Below are 19,248 nucleotides of genomic sequence, written 5' to 3'. Positions count from 1 at the left end.
CCATTGGCACCAGGCAATCATCCTTTTTTTTTTTTTTAATACAGAAAGATAAAACAAGGAATTACCTATCTATGTGGCCATCAGACTGTGTGTGTGTGTGTGTACACATACTGGGGCTTGAACTCAGGGCCTGGGCACTGTCCCTGAATTTTGCTAAAGGCTAGTGCTTTACCACAAGGTACAGCTCCACTTTCAGCCTTTTGGTGTTTAATTGGCAATGAGAAAGTCTTGGACTTGGCTGGACTTCCAATTTTTGATGGTCACCAAATGAAAAATGGAAAAGCCCTTGGACAGTGAAAACAGTTATGAATGTACACTATTTTTCAAGGAGTTTCCTATTTGTTGGGCCATACACAGCAGCTACATGGGTATCTTGACTGACAGCAACTGTGGTAGCACCATTTCCCCTCTTGTTTGGGAGACCTGTTTATCTGGTTGCTCCAGAGCAGGAAGTACTATAAAGGTGTTCAGTTCAGACCTACTGACAGCAGGGAGAAATCTGACAGCTGTCAGAAAGGGAAGACATACTGTCAATACTGAACTCAGGCCACACACCAAAGGACTAGTATTCACTGTCTTTGTGTGTGCATGTGCCAATACTAAGGCCTGAACTCCAGACCTAAGTAAGTTCTCTCTTACTTTTTGTTCATGGCTAGTGCTCTACCACTTGAGCCACACCTCTACTTCCAGCTTTTTGCTAATTAGAGCTAAGAGTCTCTTGGATTTGTCCACCCACATTTGTTATTTGGCTCTGAACCTTGATCCTCAAGTCTGACTCCTGAGTAGCTAGAATTACAGGCATGAGCCACCAGCATCTAGCTATGTTGACTGTCTTCTAAGGAAAGAAAATGTTTCTGAAAAATTCCTATGAAATAGAAAAAGTCAGTGTGGGCTGGGGATATGGCCTAGTGGCAAGAGTGCCTGCCTCATATACATGAGGCCCTGGGTTCGATTCCCCAGCACCACATATACAGAAAATGGCCAGAAGTGGCGCTGTGGCTCAAGTGGCAGAGTGCTAGCCTTGAGCAAAAAGAAGCCAGGGACAGTGCTCAGGCCCTGAGTCCAAGCCCCAGGACTGGCCAAAAAAAAAAAAAAAAAAAGAAAAAGTCAGTGTGGCAGCAAATGGATGTGAATCCAACCTTGGCTTCTTCCACTGTAGAACTATAAAAAACCAGATACCTACAAATATCTGGGATGCCTGGCATATGGATAATTAACAATTGCTACCTATTATCACTACAAGTAGATCTTCTCATTTGGAGCTGCTTCTGTACAAAAATGTGATGTGCAAGTGACGGCATATTTCAGAGCTGTTCTTTTTCAGAAAAGTCTGCACACTGCATTCCTTGAGAGCAAGACCTGTCTTCTCACCACCTCTAAAGACCTGGCAGGTGTCTGGTGGTGTCTGGGCTGTGAGCCCTCACGCCGGTGTTCCGACATGGAGGCCCACATCTGCTGAAGGACATGTGCACCCATAAGGTATCACCATAGCACTCTGGATGGGCCAGCTGCCCACTCAGGGTTTTACCAGTAATAAAAACAGACCTTACATAAACACTTGACCCATTTTTAGAAGTAGTTTTATTTTTATTTGAATCTTCTGATGGTTGTATGCGGGGGTTACAATTTAACATGTCCACGTGTGTCGCATGCTTCCTGATCAGCACCCTGCCATCCTTCTACTCTGTCCCCCTTCCTTTTTCACATATGCGCATTGAGTATTGTCACTGTATTTGTTCCCCACTTCCTTTCCTATCCCTTTCCCCATCCCTTTCCTATTGGCCCTCCTTTTTTCATTTTTTTGAAAAAAAATTGAAGTCTGTCTGAGAGCATGGCTCAAGTGGTAGAGCACCTACCAGCAATTACAAGGCCCTAAGTTAAAGCCAGTAGTGGCAGGGGAAAATGGTTTTCAGAAGTAGCTAATACAAAACGCTATCATCTAATTAAAACCACCATTAATGTTGATCAACTTATTTCTAAGTCAGTTTTTGTGATCTCTACACACACACACACACACACACACACACACACACACACACGAGATCATTTTTATAAAACTGGAATACTGTACCATTCTTTTTTTTGCCAGTCCTGGGGCTTAAACTCAGGGCCTGAGCTCTGTCTCTGAGCTTCTTTTGCTCAAGGCTAGCACTCTACCACTTGAGCCACAGCGCCACTTCTGGCTTTTTCTGCTTATGTGATACTGAGGAATCAAACCCAGGGCTTCATGCATGTTAGGCAAACACCCTACCACAAAGCCATGTTCCCAGCTTTTTGGTGAGCCTTTCCCGCTTTATATAGAGTGAGCATTTCCCTGTTAATAAGTACTTTTTGAAACATGACTGTCTAGTTTCCCATCACCTAGACTCTGTCTGCACCAGTGAAACGTTGGTCTATAGTCCCATTCCTCCCACACAGGGCTGCTAAGGCTCTCCTGACCGAGCTGGACACGGCAGAGTTAGAGACATCATCATGTGGGAGGAAACACCAGCGGTCTCCTGATGGAGGAACATACTGGTCTCTGCCTTGGTCCAGCCATCACAGCTGGGCAGAGGCACCCTACAAGGCCCAACTCTGCATGAGTGGGCAAAGCGGAGCCTGGGCCCTTAGCTGTGGCATTGGAGCAGCAGGAGTGCTGAGGGGAAGAACCTGGGACAGGAACCAAGCAGTCCCAGGGAAAGCAGCTTTGCCCTCTGGCCCACCCTGGTGTTGCTGGATCCACTCCCCAGATAGGTGAATCCCTCCAGAGACCATAGGGGCTGGTGTGTCAGCAGCTGAGGCAGCCAGGCTACTGCGTCATGACGTCCTCCGTGCTCTGGGGCCCCTCTTCCCCCCATTCCTGGCAGAGTAGGACATGTTCCTGTTTACTCACTAAGGGTCCAGGCAACTATGGACCATGTCTCCCTCCAAGGCCTTGGGTCCCAGCTGTCCTGCAGCAGACTGTGGTCCTCAAACCCTGCCCCATGTATGGAGGCTGAGTCCATGAAGTCTCCCAGGACTCACTGCCACTGGCAAGGGGCAGGCTATGTTGTTACATGGGCTGGGCCACACCGTTCGGTATGACCTCAGGTAATCATGTCACATGAACTTCAGTTTACCTGGGAAAGGTTTCAGTATGGATTCAATCATTGGGCACTCAAGCGGCTCCAGTTCTGCTAAGCTGTTGGAGCCGCCCACAGGCCCCACCTCCACAGGCTAGGAGGGAAGCAGTGACTGGATCAGCATCACAGGACACCATCTGCTCATGGGAGGATGGGCTGTGCTAACCTCTCAGGATAGCATCCTCTCAGGCTTTTGCTTTGTTTTACTTTTTGGTGCCAGTACTAGCCCTTGAACTCAGGGCCTGGGCACTGTTCCTTGTCTTTTTTGCTTTAAGATGGTCCTCTACCACTTGGAGCCACAGCAACACTTCCAGCTTTTTAGTAGTTAAATGGAGATAAAATCTCAACAGACTTTCCTGCCTGGCTGGCATCAAACCATGATCCTCAGATCTCAGCCTCCTGAGTAGCTAGGATTACAGGTGTGAGCCATCGGTATGTGGCTCTTAACTCTTATACAAGCCCTGGTCAGTGCTGGTCCCCAGGTTAAAATGCTTACTCTACAGCTGGTGACTGCTGGGTCAATCATGGTACCCAGTATGGCCAAACACCATCTAGACGCTGCTGTGAAGGTACTTTTTAGATGGATTAGTATTAGTATTCTATAAGGTGAGTGTAGTAAAGTCCTATGAGGAAAATGACTACAATCACCAGAGGAACTCTGCTTCTACACTGAGGATGGCAATGGCATCATGCCCTCCCCCTCCCCTGGCCTGCTGACTCCAGCCTGCTGACTGCTCTCAGATTTCAGATTTGCTGGTCCCTACCACTGAGTGAGCCAACCAGTTACTTAACACAAATCTGTCTCTCTCTCTTTGTATTAACCCCCCACTACAGACACCCCCCCTTACTGTTCACGCCAGATATAGGGTCCATACAGTGGCAGTCATCAACTACTCAACTCTGTTTTGTAGTGAAAAAGCAACCACAGATGTATGCAAACAAATGCATGTGGCTGAGGCCTAACTACACTTTGTTAACAAAAAACAGGCCCTGGTAGTTTGCTGACCTCCTGGCTCCTGGTAAAAAGGCTTACCTGACAGAAGGCACTTTCGAGTCATAAAATGTCTTAAAAGCCTATGTACCTGCTAGATGCTAAGTGGGTGTAATCCCAGCTATTTGGGAGGCTGAGATCAAGAGGATTATGATCCAGGCAGAAAAGTCCATGAGATCTCTTATAAACAGACAAAGCTGGGTGCCATGGTGGCACAAACTAGTCATCTAACTATGGTAAGAAGTCTAAACTATGAAAATCAGGCCTAGCTTCCACCCCTGAACAGGAAATGAGACCTCTCAAAAATAACCAGTGCAAAAAAGGGCTGGAGGAATGGCTCAGCAGTAGAGCATGTGCCTTGCAAGTGTGAGGCCCTGAGCTCAAATTCTAATACTGCCTAAAACAAAGAGCCTATAGATTCAAACTGACAGGAAGCAGAGGCCAATCAATACACTGGCCACAAGGCAGCCAGCATGCCTTTAGGAGCAGATGCAACTTTTATACTGAATTCTCAAGTCCTTACCTGGTCTAACAAGGACATAATCACCCAGCATCAAGGGAATTGATAGGCCCCAGGAAGGCACCATGCCCCACCCCTTCACCAGCTTGGCTTTAGGGAACAGCTTCACCATGGATGTGTTCTCTGTTGGACAAGTCCCAGGAACTCCCTGAACGCCACAGTATTAAGAAACTAGGATTTATTTTTATCAAAGAAACCACCCAGGGGTCTCATGTGGCCCAGGCCAGGCCCTGGCATCACAGCTAGGACTGCCAGTGGCTGGACACCATTGCCTGGTGGGGAGGACAACACATGTGCTGAAAAAAGCCCAGATGAAGGAGGTCCAGGCCATGCTGCAGAGGAGCTGCTCCTGAGAGAGTCCACCCTGCTTGGGCTGTAACGCAGCTTGCTGGACAGAGCACGCTGAGCGCTGGCTCCTCCTGGGACGAGCAGGGGCAAGTGCAGAGGGAAGCAGAGCACACCGCCTCACATGTACTCCCCACAGTCAGAGATGATCACCTTCTGCTTTGGCTTCCCATCCTTGCTGCCCTGGGCCTTTGCAAGCAAGGTAGAAAAAAAGTCAGGGAACAAGGAGTGGTTCAGCCCCTTCCTATCTAGAGCCCCCTCTAGAGTCCCACAGGGGCATATGCCAACGGCCCAGTTGAAGAGAGGGCAATTTGGGGCCAATCTGCCCAATCTACCTCAATCTGCCGCAAGACATCCAGGCCTTCAGTGACTTCCCCAAATACCACGTGCTTGCCATCCAGCCAGTCTGTCTTGTCACAGGTCAGGAAGAACTGGGAGCCATTGGTGTTTGGGCCAGAATTGGCCATGGAAAGGAGGCCTGGGGAGAGAATGACAGTGTCAGTTGCCTCCATCCTGCTTTGACCCTTAAAGCCTGTGCAGACCATGCACAGACAGCCTCCTGCAGGCAGGCTCATGCTCTGGAATGCACACTGCAGGCAGATGGGGCACTTCATCTCTCATCCAATAGTGAGACAGGATGAGCAGGGCTGTTTCAATCAGTTCATACTCATTCACGTAGCAAATTCCTGTCTCCTTCGGACTCCAGGCCTAATACCTGTGCTTAGCTTTTTTGCTGATTCTACCACTTGGAGACACACTTCCACTTCCAGCTTTTTGCCAGCTAATCACAGATAAGAATCTCTCGGGTCTGTCTGCCCATGCTGGCTCTGAACCCTGACTGGGATTACAGGTGTGAGGCACCAGCGTCTGGCTGACTTTCCATTTGTTTCCAGAGCAATAGCACCTGCTTGTATGCTGATGGGCCATCCAGCAGAGCAGGGGAAATGCATTACACAAGGCAGAGGACACTGAAGTGACCAGGGAGAAGGATGGCCGTGCACAGGTGGCGGGGAGGAGCAGAAGCCAGAAGCAGGAGTGTGCTTGTGTGGAGAAGCAGGAGAGGCAGAGGATGAGGCAGGAGGGGGATCAGAGGCCTCAGGAGTGAAGATGGGCAGGAATCATCATCTCCGATTGGGACTGAGCACCACCAACAGGGGCATTCTGACCAGAACTGTAGCAACCAATTTCAAGTAGGGTCACGTATTACAATTCTGTCTCAAGCTGTGGGAGAAGGCAACCCCTGAGATTTACTAGATAAAGAAGATGGGATGACTGAGAGGGTGAGAGTACAAGAGAGAACTTCCCATGGCAGGCCACAGAATCTAAGGCTACCAGCGAGTACGGACTGACATGGTGGAGTGTGGGAACCGACGGTCTATGACTACATGATCACTGCAACTGAACACACCCCAGGCAAGGGTGCATATTTCTCTTCTGTCCAGCGGTCAGCTCTGCCCCAACCCCTGCCCTTCAGCCTAACCACTGTCTGTCCTTCCAGCCTGCACCGCCTCTCTGCCCAGGCCTGGCCTTCCTTGTTGCCACAGCCCAGTGGCAGCTACCTGGTCCTGTGTGCTTGAGGATAAAGTTTTCATCATCAAACTTCTTCCCATAGATGGACTTGCCCCCGGTGCCGTTGTGGTTTGTGAAGTCACCGCCCTGGCACATGAACTGGGGGATGATACGGTGGAAGCTGCTCCCCTTGAAGCCAAAGCCCTTCTCATGGGTGCACAGGCAGCGGAAGTTCTCTGAGGGTGGGAGAGGAAAGGGTGTGTGTGAGGTTAAAACACCAAATGAAGACAAGCAAAAAAACCCAAAAAACAAACAAAGAAAACTTCTGAAAAATAGTATTTTATTTGTTTAGAGTTTGTATAGCTGTCCTTGGTGTCCACACAGGAATGATTCCAGGTACTTCAAAATCTTGGTATGCGAAAGGGATGTATATTCTTCATCTATATATGTACACACACACACACTTGAACAGCCTGAGTGCTGTCTCTAAGCTTTTTCACTTGAGACACAGCTCTACTTCTGACTTTTTGATGGTTAATTGGAGAAAAGAGTCTTATAGACTTGCCCTGGCTGGCTTCAAAGCACAATCCCCAGATCTCAGCCTTCTGAGTAGCCAGGATTAAAGGCGTGAGTCACTTGAGCCTGGCATCATCTTTCTACATTTTATATCATCTCTAGATGACTTGTAATACAGTGTAAATGTGATGTTATATATACCGCACTGTGTAGGGAATAACAACAGAGGGAAAAGTTCAAACACATAGAGTACAAATAAAATTTTTTTTGTCTTTTTTTTTTTTTTGGTACTGAGGAGCTCTGCCACTGATCTACATGCCAGCCCCAGATGCAATTTTTCCTCCAAATACTTTTGACCTGTGTTTGGTTGGATCTAGACAATGGATCCCAAGGATGGGGAGGGCTAAATATATTTTCATTCTAAGAGATGCCCATGCCCACCTCAGTGATGCTGACTGCCTAAACAATGACAGGAGTGCATACTGATGAAAGAAGAAGATTGAATATGTGCATTCTAGCTCTGCTGCCTCCCAAAGACACTAAAGTGGTAGCAAAAGTATTTTGTTTGTTTTGCTTTGTGCTGGTCCTAGAGCTTGAACTCAGGGCCTAGATGCTGTCTCTGAACTTTTTGCTGAAGGTTAGTGCTCTACCACTTTAGCTACAGCTTCACTTCTGGCTTTTAATGGCTAGATGAAGATAATAGTTTCATGGACTTCTCTGCTGAGGCTAACTTCTAACCACAATCCTCAGAGCTCAGCCTCCTGCATAGCTAGGATTACAGGTATGAGCCACTGGTACCCAGCTGGATAAAGTGTTTTTGTTGTGTGTGTGTTTTATTTTTTTTAAGAAAACCCAAAGGATCTTGAAGGAAATGCAGGGCAATTGTTCATTATTTGAAGTTTGGTTATATATAATACCAAATGCAAGGGTAATAAAAGAAAAATAGATAAATTAGGTTTCATCAAAATAGAAAATATATAGGTATTGAAGGACACTATTAATAGAGTGAAAGGCAATCCACAGAATGGGAAAAATATGTGTCAATAATATTTGGTAGGGTTTAATATTCAGAAATATAAGAATTCCTACAACTTAGTAACTAAAAGGTAAACACACCCACTAACAAATGGACCAAAGAACTGAACATTTTCCCACAGAAGATGGACAAGTGGCAAGTAAGCACCAAAAAAAGACACTCATCATTAGTCATTAGAGAAACAGAAACATAACCCACAATGAGATATTACTTTATAACTGCTGAAGACGATGTGGGGAAATTACAAACCTCATACCTTGCTCATCAAAATGAGGCTAATGGTTAAAACAGCCAAAAACTTAATTTAAAAAAGAGAGACAGATGGGCTGGGGATATAGCCTAGCGGCAAGAGTGCCTGCCTCGGATACACGAGGCCCTAGGTTCGATTCCCCAGCACCACATATACAGAAAACGGCCAGAAGCGGCGCTGTGGCTCAAGTGGCAGAGTGCTAGCCTTGAGCGGGAAGAAGCCAGGGACAGTGCTCAGGCCCTGAGTCCAAGGCCCAGGACTGGCAAAAAAAAAAAAAAAAAGAGAGACGGACAAAAGCCACAAAGAAACTTGAAACTTTGTTAGATGAGCTATAACTGATATATTCAAAAGCTCAGATCCAAGTATGACAGTGGCCGTCAACAATTTTAAAGTCAGCAAGTCTGAATCGTAAGAACACAGACAGCCCTGAGATCTCTGACTCTGCATTTGGAGGCTGCTTCTCTCCTGTCCTGGCAGCCAGTTGGAGATTAAAGCAGAGGGTCTCTGAGCCCCGATACCTTATATACAGCTGGAGGTTGAAGTACATAATGAAAAATGGACTGAGTGCAAGTTCATATATTCTTTTTTTTTTTTTTTGCCAGTTCTGGGGCTTGAACTCTGGGCCTGGGGGCTGTCCCTGAGCTTCTTTTGCTCAAGGCAAATGCTCTACCATTGAGCCACAGTGCCACTACCAGTTTTTTTTTAGTAGTTTACTGGAGATAAGACTCACATGAAGTTTTCTGCCTTTCTGATGCAGCTGGCTTTGAACCGAGATTCTTAGATCTCAGCCTCCTGATTAACTAGGATTACAGGCGTGAACCACTGGTGCCCAGCTAAGTTCATACATTCTTAATGTTAAGACATTCAGCCTTTATCTATCTCCCCTTGCTAAGATAGCAAACTACTGGATATACAGTAGTTTCCTCCCTCTAAAGTAGGAGGAAATAAAAAATAGAGGCAATTTTTTATTTTAAACAAAACAAAATGCTGTACACAAGTTATCCTATGATTTTTACATAGCTAAAATAACCTATGAGCAAATTAAATATTAAGGTAACTACAAAGAGAAGATTTGAAAGGACACAAAGGGGGATTTAAAAACAAATTCCTTCCTGAAGCAGGAAATCAAAATATAATATCTAAAATGAAAAGAACCAGGATCATAAAGCTGTTAACTATCAACATAGAAGTCAAAACCAAGAGAATCAGCTAAGAGCTGAAACCAGCTGCTCAAAGGAGCAGCAGATGGTGTTCGTGGAAAAGCAGACCTAGGGACAATACTGGGGGTGTGGTGGGGGTGTGAAACTTATGTTTTCTTAAAAAAAGTTTTTTTTTTTTTTTTGGCCAGTCCTAGGCCGTGAACTCAGGGCCTGAGCACTGTCCCTGGCTTCTTTTTTGCTCAAGGCTAGCACTCTGCCACTTGAGCCACAGCACCACTTCTGGCCATTTTCTGTGTATGTGGTGCTGAGGAATCGAACCCAGGGCCTCATGTATATGAGGCAAGCACTCTTGCCACTAGGCCATATTCCCAGCCCCTTAAAAAAAGTTTTGTGATACTAACTCTTTAATCATATGTGTAAACAGTAAAATTTACATTAAAAAATAAATTCAAGTCAGAATTTATAAACTAGAAAGGATACTCAAAAAGCAATACATGTTACTTTTGGAGTGCAGGAACATGTTTATTGAGTGCAGTTGCCATATTGTTGGAATATATGTGTGTGGTATTATTTTTTTAGCCATGACTACCTTATTTACTTAAATTAAATTATATTAAACCATGGCAAACAAGAGCTTATAAAACTTCAAAAATGCCTGCTTTGACTCGCTTGTTACTAGTTATTAGGATCTGGAATGTATCAAATTAACTCAGGTCAAAAACGTTGGTCAGCCACCAAGCTTCCCACCAGCAGGCCCGCAGGCCCCGCCTTACCTGCTGTCATGGGCACCACATCGGAACGCAGGAGCATGTGGATGCGGCCGGCCGGCTTATTCCCGATCTTGATGTCCATGTACACTTGAGGATTTGACCGAGCCTTTTTTGCAGCGGGCTCTCCCTAGGTGCAGAGGAGACTGCTAGTTAGTGGGAACTTCCAACGGCACAAGTAGAGTGAGTTCTGCACATTCTCAAAACACTACCGAACAGACTAGACAAAGGTGCCCACAGGGAAGGCTGTGGCCCCAACGGCCCAGCTGCACACCAACCAGGTGACAGACCTCAGTGCTATCTAACAGGTGCGTCTCACCACGCTCACCCACAGATGCACCGGTTGACTTCTCTCTGTCCTGCAGCTGGCCCAGAATATTTAACCTCCCCGTCTTCAGCCCCAGTCAAGGCCACACTCTACTGCAATCAGCAGTCATGCTCACGTACCACCTCCTCCCTCCATGGCCAGCAGGACTGTCACGTGATATGGAGCCTTCTTGTTGGGGTCTAAGTGCTCAGAGTGCAATGGAGGACCAGGCTTAGCTTTATGCTCTAAGTAGGTAAGACTAAGCAGAGAATCGACAAGAGATCTAACACAATTAAGACATCTGTTTGAAGAGCACAGATAGATGTTAGCCTGTTTGGGGTTCAGCCGACCAAGCACATGTGGAGGCCTCACACGTAGCAGTAGCCATACTCCCAGCACCTGCTGTGTAATGAGGGGGTAACTAGAACTGAACATGTCACCTCCCTTCCCCTCAAGTCCATGCTCGTCATCATACACTCCACCTCTCACTTGTATTAAAAAGGTGAACACAAGGCCCCCAGCCTTACAGAATTTACTGCTCAGAAAAGGACAGATGGAATCCAAGTAGTATGTGCAAAAGCAAAGACAAACACAGAAATACAAAGGATTATTTTACTAAGTATTTCAGAAGAGCACTTCACTGTGGAGAATGGGAAGGGAGACACAGGACCAGGAACTGGAGAGTCCTTTCCAGTGTAGGTCCCATGAGAGAAGTGGTGGGAGAAGTGGAAAGTTCTGAACATGAGAGTTAACGACTAGACTGGTGTCTGAGAAAGCTCATTCTAGCTCTCCTTAGGAAAGATTGCAGCCAGAGACAACCTAGGGAACTGTTGCAATTTATCCAAATGACAGGCTAAATTGGGGCACAAAGGCTTCTAAGATTTCAGAGAAAGTTTGCAGAATACAGTGCTGTGCTGGCTCCACCTCAGGAAAGTCTAGAGTAACCCAAGGGCTTCTACTGTGAGGGTCATAAGGCCTCTCAATTTCTGGCTTAGGTTGAAATGTGCATGGATGGTAGCAAATGAACCAAAGTTGAGAATACAGGAAGTCATGTTTAGAGAAGGTAAGAATCCATTCCAGGCAAGTTTAAGGCATCATCAAACTCACTGGCAGAAATATGTGAACTTCAGTGTTAGGAACAGAGACCATAAAAGTCACCAGTGCAGCACAGGAGCTTTGTGCAATCCAAGATGGATTGAGACTTTTAACTGAAGGAGGAGGAAAAAATTATGAGCTAAAGATAAAGCAGAGAAGACAATGCTCACAAGTTATGCAGAAGGGGAAGCCCACAATGCACTGGTCGGGGGGTGTGCTAAGAACGAGGAGAAAGCCCAGGGCAGTGCTCTCTCTCCTAGGAGGGGAGAACCCTGAATTCTTACACAGGCTGAAGGGAAGCTATCAACCCTGTCCTGTCTCCTCATCACAAGGCAAGAACAGGAGGACAGAGAGCCTGGTACCGAAATCCTTACTGCAGTGGTGTGATGAACAATCAGGTTCTTCATCAGCCAAGTCATAAGATCACGCCTGAGTGGAACACAAGAAAACCCAAAGCTTCTCCCTCTCAGTCACTCAACACAGCCTTTGTCAAAGGAGTACATTAAAAAAAAATCTATCCTTTCTGTTTTTTTGCAAATATACGCAAATTTCTGTGAGACCTAGGCACCAGCCCCTCCTCCAGAGCAGGAGCCTTCATTCTCACCTCCTGGGTTTCAGCTTTGGGAGGTTCGGACCCTTCTTCCTCTTTATTCTCTTCAAGAGTCTTCCCAGAGAACTTCTTCAGCCAGTCATCATCTGACCAAACTGAACCAGAAGAGTGGAACAAACGTTAAGAAATTCAAAGTATCAGCCAACTGCTAGGAGATGCTCTGCTCAGTCACTCCCACCTGGAAAGTGTCGCTGGCACTCTAGGCCAATGGCATCCCTTCTGAGAACACCTGGGGTAATTGTCATTTCATAGGAATGGAGTACTAAGAAAATGGGAAGATCACAAAGCTAGGTAGGATTTTTCTCATACTAGATATTATTCTGGCTGTGAAGCCAGAATCAAAGTAGCACATGCTCTTCACCAGGGTGGAAAACCCTCCACTCTGTCCAGCAGGAAGTGGCACTTAGCATGCATTTAGATAGTGATAACAATGCACTGAAGCCAAACTGGAGGACATGACAAGAAATCCAAGGAGCCCCTTCTTACCTGGTCTGGAAGAGCCCTCCTTAATTCTCATTGGTTTAGCCAAATTGACACGAATTGTCCGTCCAAAGAGCTCAGATTCATTCTGAAAGATAAAAAATCTAGCTGCCACAGCAACAGACAAAGACCTGATATCTGTCATCTACAGAGAACTCAAAAAACTAAGCCCCCCCAAGCCCAATAAACCTATTAGGAAATGGGCAAAAGAGCTAAAGAGAGACTTCACAAGAGAAGATATAAAAATGGCAAAGAAACACATGAGGAAATGCTCAACATCCCTGCTAGTAAAGGAAATGCAAATAAAAACAACCCTGAGATACCACCTCACCCCAGTTAGAATGGCCTATACTCTGAACTCAGGAAACAACAAATGCTGGAGGGGCTGTGGGGAAAGAGGAACCCTTCTCCATTGTTGGTGGGAGTGCAAATTAGTACAACCACTTTGGAGAACAGTATGGAGGTTTCTCAAAAAGCTCAATATAGACCTACCCTATGACCCAGCCATACCACTCCTAGGCATCTATCCTAAACAGCAAAACCCAAGATATCAAAAAGACATTTGTACTTCCATGTTTATCGCGGCACAATTCACAATAGCCAAAATATGGAAACAACCCAGATGCCCCTCCACAGATGAATGGATCCAAAAAATATGGTACTTATACACAATGGAATACTACATAGCGATTAGGAATGGTGAAATATTGTTGTTCGCAGGGAAATGGTCAGAACTCGAACAAATAATGTTGAGCGAGACAAGCCTAGAACACAGAAAACAAAGGGGCATGATCTCCCTGATATATGACTGTTAACAAAGGGAAACAAAGAGACAGTAGAGACCAAGTCTGTGAATACTGTATATGTTCTTGATACATTGTATATTGTATATATGTCTACCTGACCTAGACAAGGGATAGAAAAACAGGACATAAGATATCACAAGAAATGTACACACTGCCCTACTATGTAACTGTACACTTTTTGCACAACACCTTGTAAAAAAATTTATGTTCAATTAATAAACAAATAAAAAAAATCTAGCTGCCTACACTGCCAAAGAGCCAAAAAGCTCTCCATTTATTTTGAGCCCCATTCTTATTTTCTCTTCCCTTAACCCAAACCCCTAGCAAAAGCGCTGCTCTTATCACAACACAGGAAGCAGCAGGCAATTTCTTCCCTTAAATGGTCATATACTTCCTTTCTGTCAACACCAGTAAAGGTCTGTCTACCAACCTGGGTTCAGGGGACTTAAAATTACAAGAATAAATGCATTTTCCAAGAATCTGAGTTCACCTTCAAAAGCCAAGATCAGCTTTGAACTGGTGAAACATGATTTCTCTCTGACAGTGAAGGAATGTGTTTGATGAATAGGTAATAGAGAACAAAAAATAAAGAACTTCGTTATCCAAAGATAATGGGCATTGGGATGGATAACTTAACATGGTAAAAGGTGGAAAAATATTTATACTAGCTACTTGAGAGGCTGAGATCGGGAAGATCATAGTTTGAGGTCAGCTGCAGCAAAAAGTTCAGGAGACTCCTTTCTCAACCAAAAGCACACCTGACATCCCAGATGCGGTAAGAAGTGTTAAAATAGGAGATCACAATCCTGGACCACCCGAGTCAAAAAGCAAAACCCTATCTCAAAACAACCAGTGAAAGCTGTATGCTAGTGGCTCACACCTATAATCCTAGCTATGTGGGAGGCTGAGAACTGGAGGGTTGTGGTTCGAGGATAATCCAGGTAGAAAAGCCCACCAAATTTCATCTAAACAAAAGGACAAGCAGGTCACAGTTGCACCTACCTGTCATCCTAGCAAGGACAAAAAGACTAAAATAGGTAGGCCAGGGTCTATGTCCAAGCAGAATATGAAACTATCTTAAAAGTAGCCATCCAGGTACAGGTGGCTCATGCCTGTAACCCTAGCTAAATCCAGCCTGGGCTTCCATAAGTCTGTGAGACTCTTATCTCCAATTAAGCACCCCAAAAGCCAGAAGTGGATTTGTGACTCCAGTGGTAGAACACCAGCCTTGAGCAAAAGAAGCTCAGGGACGGTGCCCAGGTTCTCAATTCAAGTCTTGGGACTGACACACACACACACACACAGAGACACACACACACAGAGACACACACACACACACACACACACCCCAGTTAAAAGCAGGGCTAGAGGTGTGGCTCTGAAGTAGAATGCCTACCTAGTATGCATGAAAACTTGGATTCAAAACCATAGTACTGCCAAACAAAATAAACAACAACAACAACCAAAAATTCAAGAAGGGCTTTAAAAAAAAGTCAGGTATCGAAACTGTAACAGAATGTTGCTGTTTTCTAGGATCTTGGGGTTTTGCTGTTATTGGGTGTTTTTTGCTTTTTTAAAAAAATGGAGTGTGCTGGATATCTTTACTATAAGTTTACTCAGATGACTATAGGACTTGGAAAAGCTACTGCTACTTCTTCTTTTTTTTTTTTTTTCTTTTTTGTTGGCCCTGGAGCTGAAACTGTAGTCCTAAGCTGTCCCTAAGCTTTTAGTATTCTACCACCTGAGCCACAGCTCCACTTCTGGCTTTTGGATGGTTAATTGGAAATAAAAGTCTCACAGACATTCCTGCCAGGGCTGGCTGTTAACTACAATCCTCAGATCTCAGCCTCCTGAGTGGCTAGGATTACAGATGTGAGGCACCAGCACCTGGCTGCTACTGCTGTTCTTGATGTATAACATACTGCTATTACTCTTGTTGATTTTTTTGTATACACACGTATATTTTTGAATACTCGGAAATTTTAGCTAGCTGTGCTTTCATTTTGGAAAAAGAAGTATACTAGTTTGTGGTGTTGAATTGGCATAGTACAGAAATTAAGAACCATAATAATATTGGTCTAGAAACATTCAATTTTGTTTTTATCCATTTGTACAGGGGTAACACACTGTATGAAAAGACTTATCTATCTGGGTTTGATTCCAGAAACAAACAGTCTACAAATAAAGAAACAGAGAGAGAGAGAGAGAGGGAGAGACAGAGGACCCTGTGTACCACCAAGAAGCAACACCAGGTGACTAAGGATTCACAGCCATACCATACCATGTTGTCAATAGCTGCCGCAGCATCCTGCCAAAAAAAAACAACAAGAAGAAGCTGTAAGTCCAGGTTTGCACCTGAATGCTAAACATACATACCCTCATCAGCAAAATCTCTATACTACTTGCCTAGATTTTGTGTGTGTGACTAACAAAAGAGCACTTGCCTGGCTGATGTTTGAGCTGGTGATCCTGTATATTTGCTCTCTGGTTGAAGACATAATGGCATCATTCAGTTTAGTAAGATAAAGTGAGGGGCTGGGGATATGGCCTAGTGGCAAGAGTGCCTGCCTCATATACATGAGGCCCTGGGTTTGATTCCCCAGCACCACATATATAGAAAATGGCCAGAAGTGGTGCTGTGGCTCAAGAGGCAGAGTGCTAGCCTTGAGCAAAAAGAAGCCAGGGACAGTGCTCAGGCCCTGATTCCAAGGCCCAGGACTGGCAAAAAAAAAAAAAAAAGATAAAGTGAGGGATGCTTTCTTTTAAACAGTACTTCTGACCAGTAAAGGCATCAGCCTAATGCCCAGAAGTCAAACCAAAAGAAGTTACCTTTGTAATCAGTAACAATACAAAGGCAGTACAGATGAGCAGAGCACTAGTGGCAGACACCTGTAATCCTAGTGACTCAGAAGTCTGAGATCTAAGGATTCCTGTTTGAAGCTAGCTAAGGAAGGAGTCAAGATTCTTATCTCCAATTAACCACCAAAAGAAAAAAAACACAGAAGTGGAGGTGTGGCTTAAATGATAGAGATTTAGCCTTAAGAGAAAAAAGGAAAAAAAAAGCCCAGGGAGCCTGGGCAGAAAAGTCCTGATGAGACTCTTATTTCCAATAAAACACCCAAAAACCCAAAGTGGTGCTATTGCTCAAGTGGTAGAACTCCAGCCTTGAGCACAAAGAGGCCCAGAAATAGTGCCCAGGCCCTGAGTTCAAGCCCTATAACTGTCAAAAAAGAAAAGAAAAAATGTAATACAGAATTTTCTCACCTCTGCCAACTCAAATTCAACAAAAGCAAATCCTCGGTGCTTTTCTGCAAAAAGGAAAAAAAAAATAAAACAAGTGATTACCATTGGGACAATGAGAAGAAACAGAAGATCACAAAATAAACTTAGTTACATGTCAGATCCAGATGCCAAAAATTCTACCAAGCAACTGTTTAGGAATCTTATTCTTTGAGTCCTCTTAAACAACATTTTAAGCAATAAACCTTTTCATAAACAGAGCTAAATATCAACTGTATTTTTCATCTTAAAAAATGAGCACTCAATTCTCCTACTAAATCCAAACTTAAAACTTTAAACTTCTTATGTCAGGCACCTAGAAAAATAAAGTCTTAATTTAACCTACCAGTTATGCATTTAAATATATAATTCGAAACTGGGCATAGTGGTGTACACCTATAACACAAGCTGGTAGAAGGATTGTCACTTTGAGGCCAGCCTAGGCAACATAGCAAGACTGTATCAATAAAAAGGACACTGATCAGATGCATTATACTCATAAACTCACATATTGCATTGCACCCATAAACTGTTGAATAAAACCCCTTTGCACAACTACTTACAGATCATGAAAAGCAAGAACGGGAGACAGAGAGAAAACAAGCTAGTTAGATCTTAGCTATTCAGCAGACTGAGATCTGAGGGTTATAGTTCAGAGCACAAATCTGAGAGACTCTCCAATTAACCAGCAAAAAGGCAGAAGTTGAAGCATGGCTCAAGTAGTAGAGTACCAGTGGTGACCCAGGAGTTCAAGCCCTAGTATCAGCACATACATAAAGACACCAACCAAATAAATAGTCTGAATATTAAGTGTGCAAAAGCATGAATCATAAAACCTGATAAAGATGTTCAGTTTTACCCTCAAGCAAATGCTGTTCTGCCTAGAGAGGTCAGTCCCAAGTATTAATTCTAGAACTCAGACATTAAAAAGGCCCTTAGAAAATCAATATAAATAAATAAGCATATTTATTTATAAAAGATAGGCTTTTCTGCTGCCTCACTCACATCAGACACATTCAAAGAACTCACCTGTTTCATAATCAAGAGGAATCTGAATATCTGTGATGTCTCCAAAAGGAATAAATGCAGCATGAAGAACCTTGTCGTCCACTTCTTCTGCCAGACCACCTACACATATGCAGAGGAGATTGCCCTCTGAATTACTGCCCTGGACACTAGCCAAAGTACCCACAGCCAGGTCCCATGCTGGCCAAAGGAAGAGATCTTTGCCTCCAGTCCTCTGGCCACAAAAACAGCTCCGTCTCATCTACTCTCTGCCCATACTTAGGGCACACTTCTCTCCGTCCTTCTTTCAGACCTTTAAGTTAGCTCTACAGGATTCCTGCAATAGCTTCATCACAGACCTCCCCGACTCCAGCCACTCTGTCAGCCTCACAAGGCCAACCAGAAGGATCTTGGTGAAAAAAGCACACGCGGGCTGGGAATATGGCATAGTGATAAAGTGCTCGCCTCGTATATATGGAGCCCTGGGTTCGATTCCTCAGCACCACATATATAGAAAAAAGCCAGATGTGGTGCGGTGGCTCAAGTGGTAGAGTGCTAGCCTTGAGCGAAAAGAAGCCAGGGACAGTGCTCAGGTCCTGAGTTCAAGCCCCAGGACTGGCAAAAAAACCCAAAAAACAAAAAACGAAAAAGCACACGCTTGAACCTACCACATCTCTGAACCCATCAGTCTCTCTCAAAGTCCAAACCTTATCCGTAGTAAGGTACACGAGGTTTTTGTAACCTGAGTTTTACCAACTGTTCCGGCACCTTACACTCGGCTTGCTTAATTTCCCTGGGGTTTCATGAAATTAGAGCCCACTTGACACAAGTGCCAGGCTAGTGGGCACCTTGGGGCCTCCGGCTCCCCGGCAGTGAACGCCTCTGCCGTTGTGTGGCTCCCGCACACCAGCTCCGGCGGCACCATCACCCCTCCCTTCCCCACGCCCCGACCCACTCGCGGCCGGTTCGCCGGAAAGCGCTCAGCGGCCGCGCCTGCTCACCCACGTACAGCACTCGCTTGGTGGTAGCCATCTTGCTCCCGCACAGTTCCGCCGGAAGCCGATGCTCGGCCCGCCCCCTCCGCGGATGCCACGCCCCCTCGCCACAGCCACGCCCGCTCGAGGCTTGTTCCTTGCCGGCGCTTGCGCACTCTTCTCTCTCTCGTGCAGCCCGTAGCCCCTGGCTTCCTGCCATCCCTTACCTACCGGCGATGAATGGATGGATAAACGTGGGGCGGACCCTTCCAGAGATAGTGTCAGAGATAGTGGCGTCCTGGAAAACAAACCTTGGCTTACTCAGCTAGGGTTTTATAAGTCAAAGATCAGCCACAAATTAGCTGTGGTCTAGGGGCCATCTGGCTGCCTGCTTTTGGACAATCCAGGAGGGGAGGGATGGTTTTTTATGCAGGTTGTGGGGGCTCACAGCGGTCATCTCACCTACGTGGGAGTCAGAAATAGGAGGATTGCTGTCT

At 45.2% G+C, this 19,248-nt stretch overlaps 1 protein-coding gene across 2 annotated transcripts; it reads right to left on the bottom strand.

The window, feature by feature from the left end:
• Positions 1-4,777: 4,777 nt before the first annotated feature.
• On the bottom strand, positions 4,778-18,836 carry Ppie (peptidylprolyl isomerase E). 2 transcript variants are annotated; one of them, XM_048350978.1, is made up of 10 exons: positions 18,787-18,836; positions 17,802-17,900; positions 16,758-16,801; positions 15,775-15,801; positions 12,694-12,775; positions 12,202-12,302; positions 10,202-10,325; positions 6,517-6,702; positions 5,293-5,435; positions 4,778-5,146 (listed from the first exon to the last, which is right to left on the bottom strand). In XM_048350978.1, exons 4-10 carry the CDS (start codon positions 15,775-15,777, stop codon positions 5,078-5,080), a joined length of 708 nt encoding a protein of 235 aa, XP_048206935.1. In that variant the 5' UTR covers positions 15,778-15,801; positions 16,758-16,801; positions 17,802-17,900; positions 18,787-18,836; the 3' UTR covers positions 4,778-5,077. The 2 variants fall into 2 exon arrangements, with proteins under 2 accessions (XP_048206935.1, XP_048206934.1); XM_048350977.1 differs by having other exon boundaries at positions 18,779-18,823.
• Between the last annotated feature and the right edge of the window lie 412 nt (positions 18,837-19,248).

The sequence above is a fragment of the Perognathus longimembris genome, chromosome 7 (assembly GCF_023159225.1).
Source record: "Perognathus longimembris pacificus isolate PPM17 chromosome 7, ASM2315922v1, whole genome shotgun sequence".
Lineage (NCBI taxonomy): Eukaryota > Metazoa > Chordata > Mammalia > Rodentia > Heteromyidae > Perognathus > Perognathus longimembris.
The sequence above is the reverse complement of the archived record's forward strand: the minus strand, read 5'-3'. Positions and strand labels throughout refer to the sequence as shown.

What these genes read in the sequence shown, in the direction of transcription:
- Ppie (XM_048350977.1), bottom strand. Translation starts at nt 18,809, where the DNA reads ATGGCTACCACCAAGCGAGTGCTGTACGTGG. An exon ending in TCCTCTTGATTATGAAACAG is followed by an intron (nt 16,802 to 17,801) that starts GTGAGTTCTTTG and finishes TCCTTTTTGCAG; the next exon opens with AAAAGCACCGAGGATTTGCT. An exon ending in TTGAATTTGAGTTGGCAGAG is followed by an intron (nt 15,802 to 16,757) that starts GTGAGAAAATTC and finishes TTTTTTTGGCAG; the next exon opens with GATGCTGCGGCAGCTATTGA.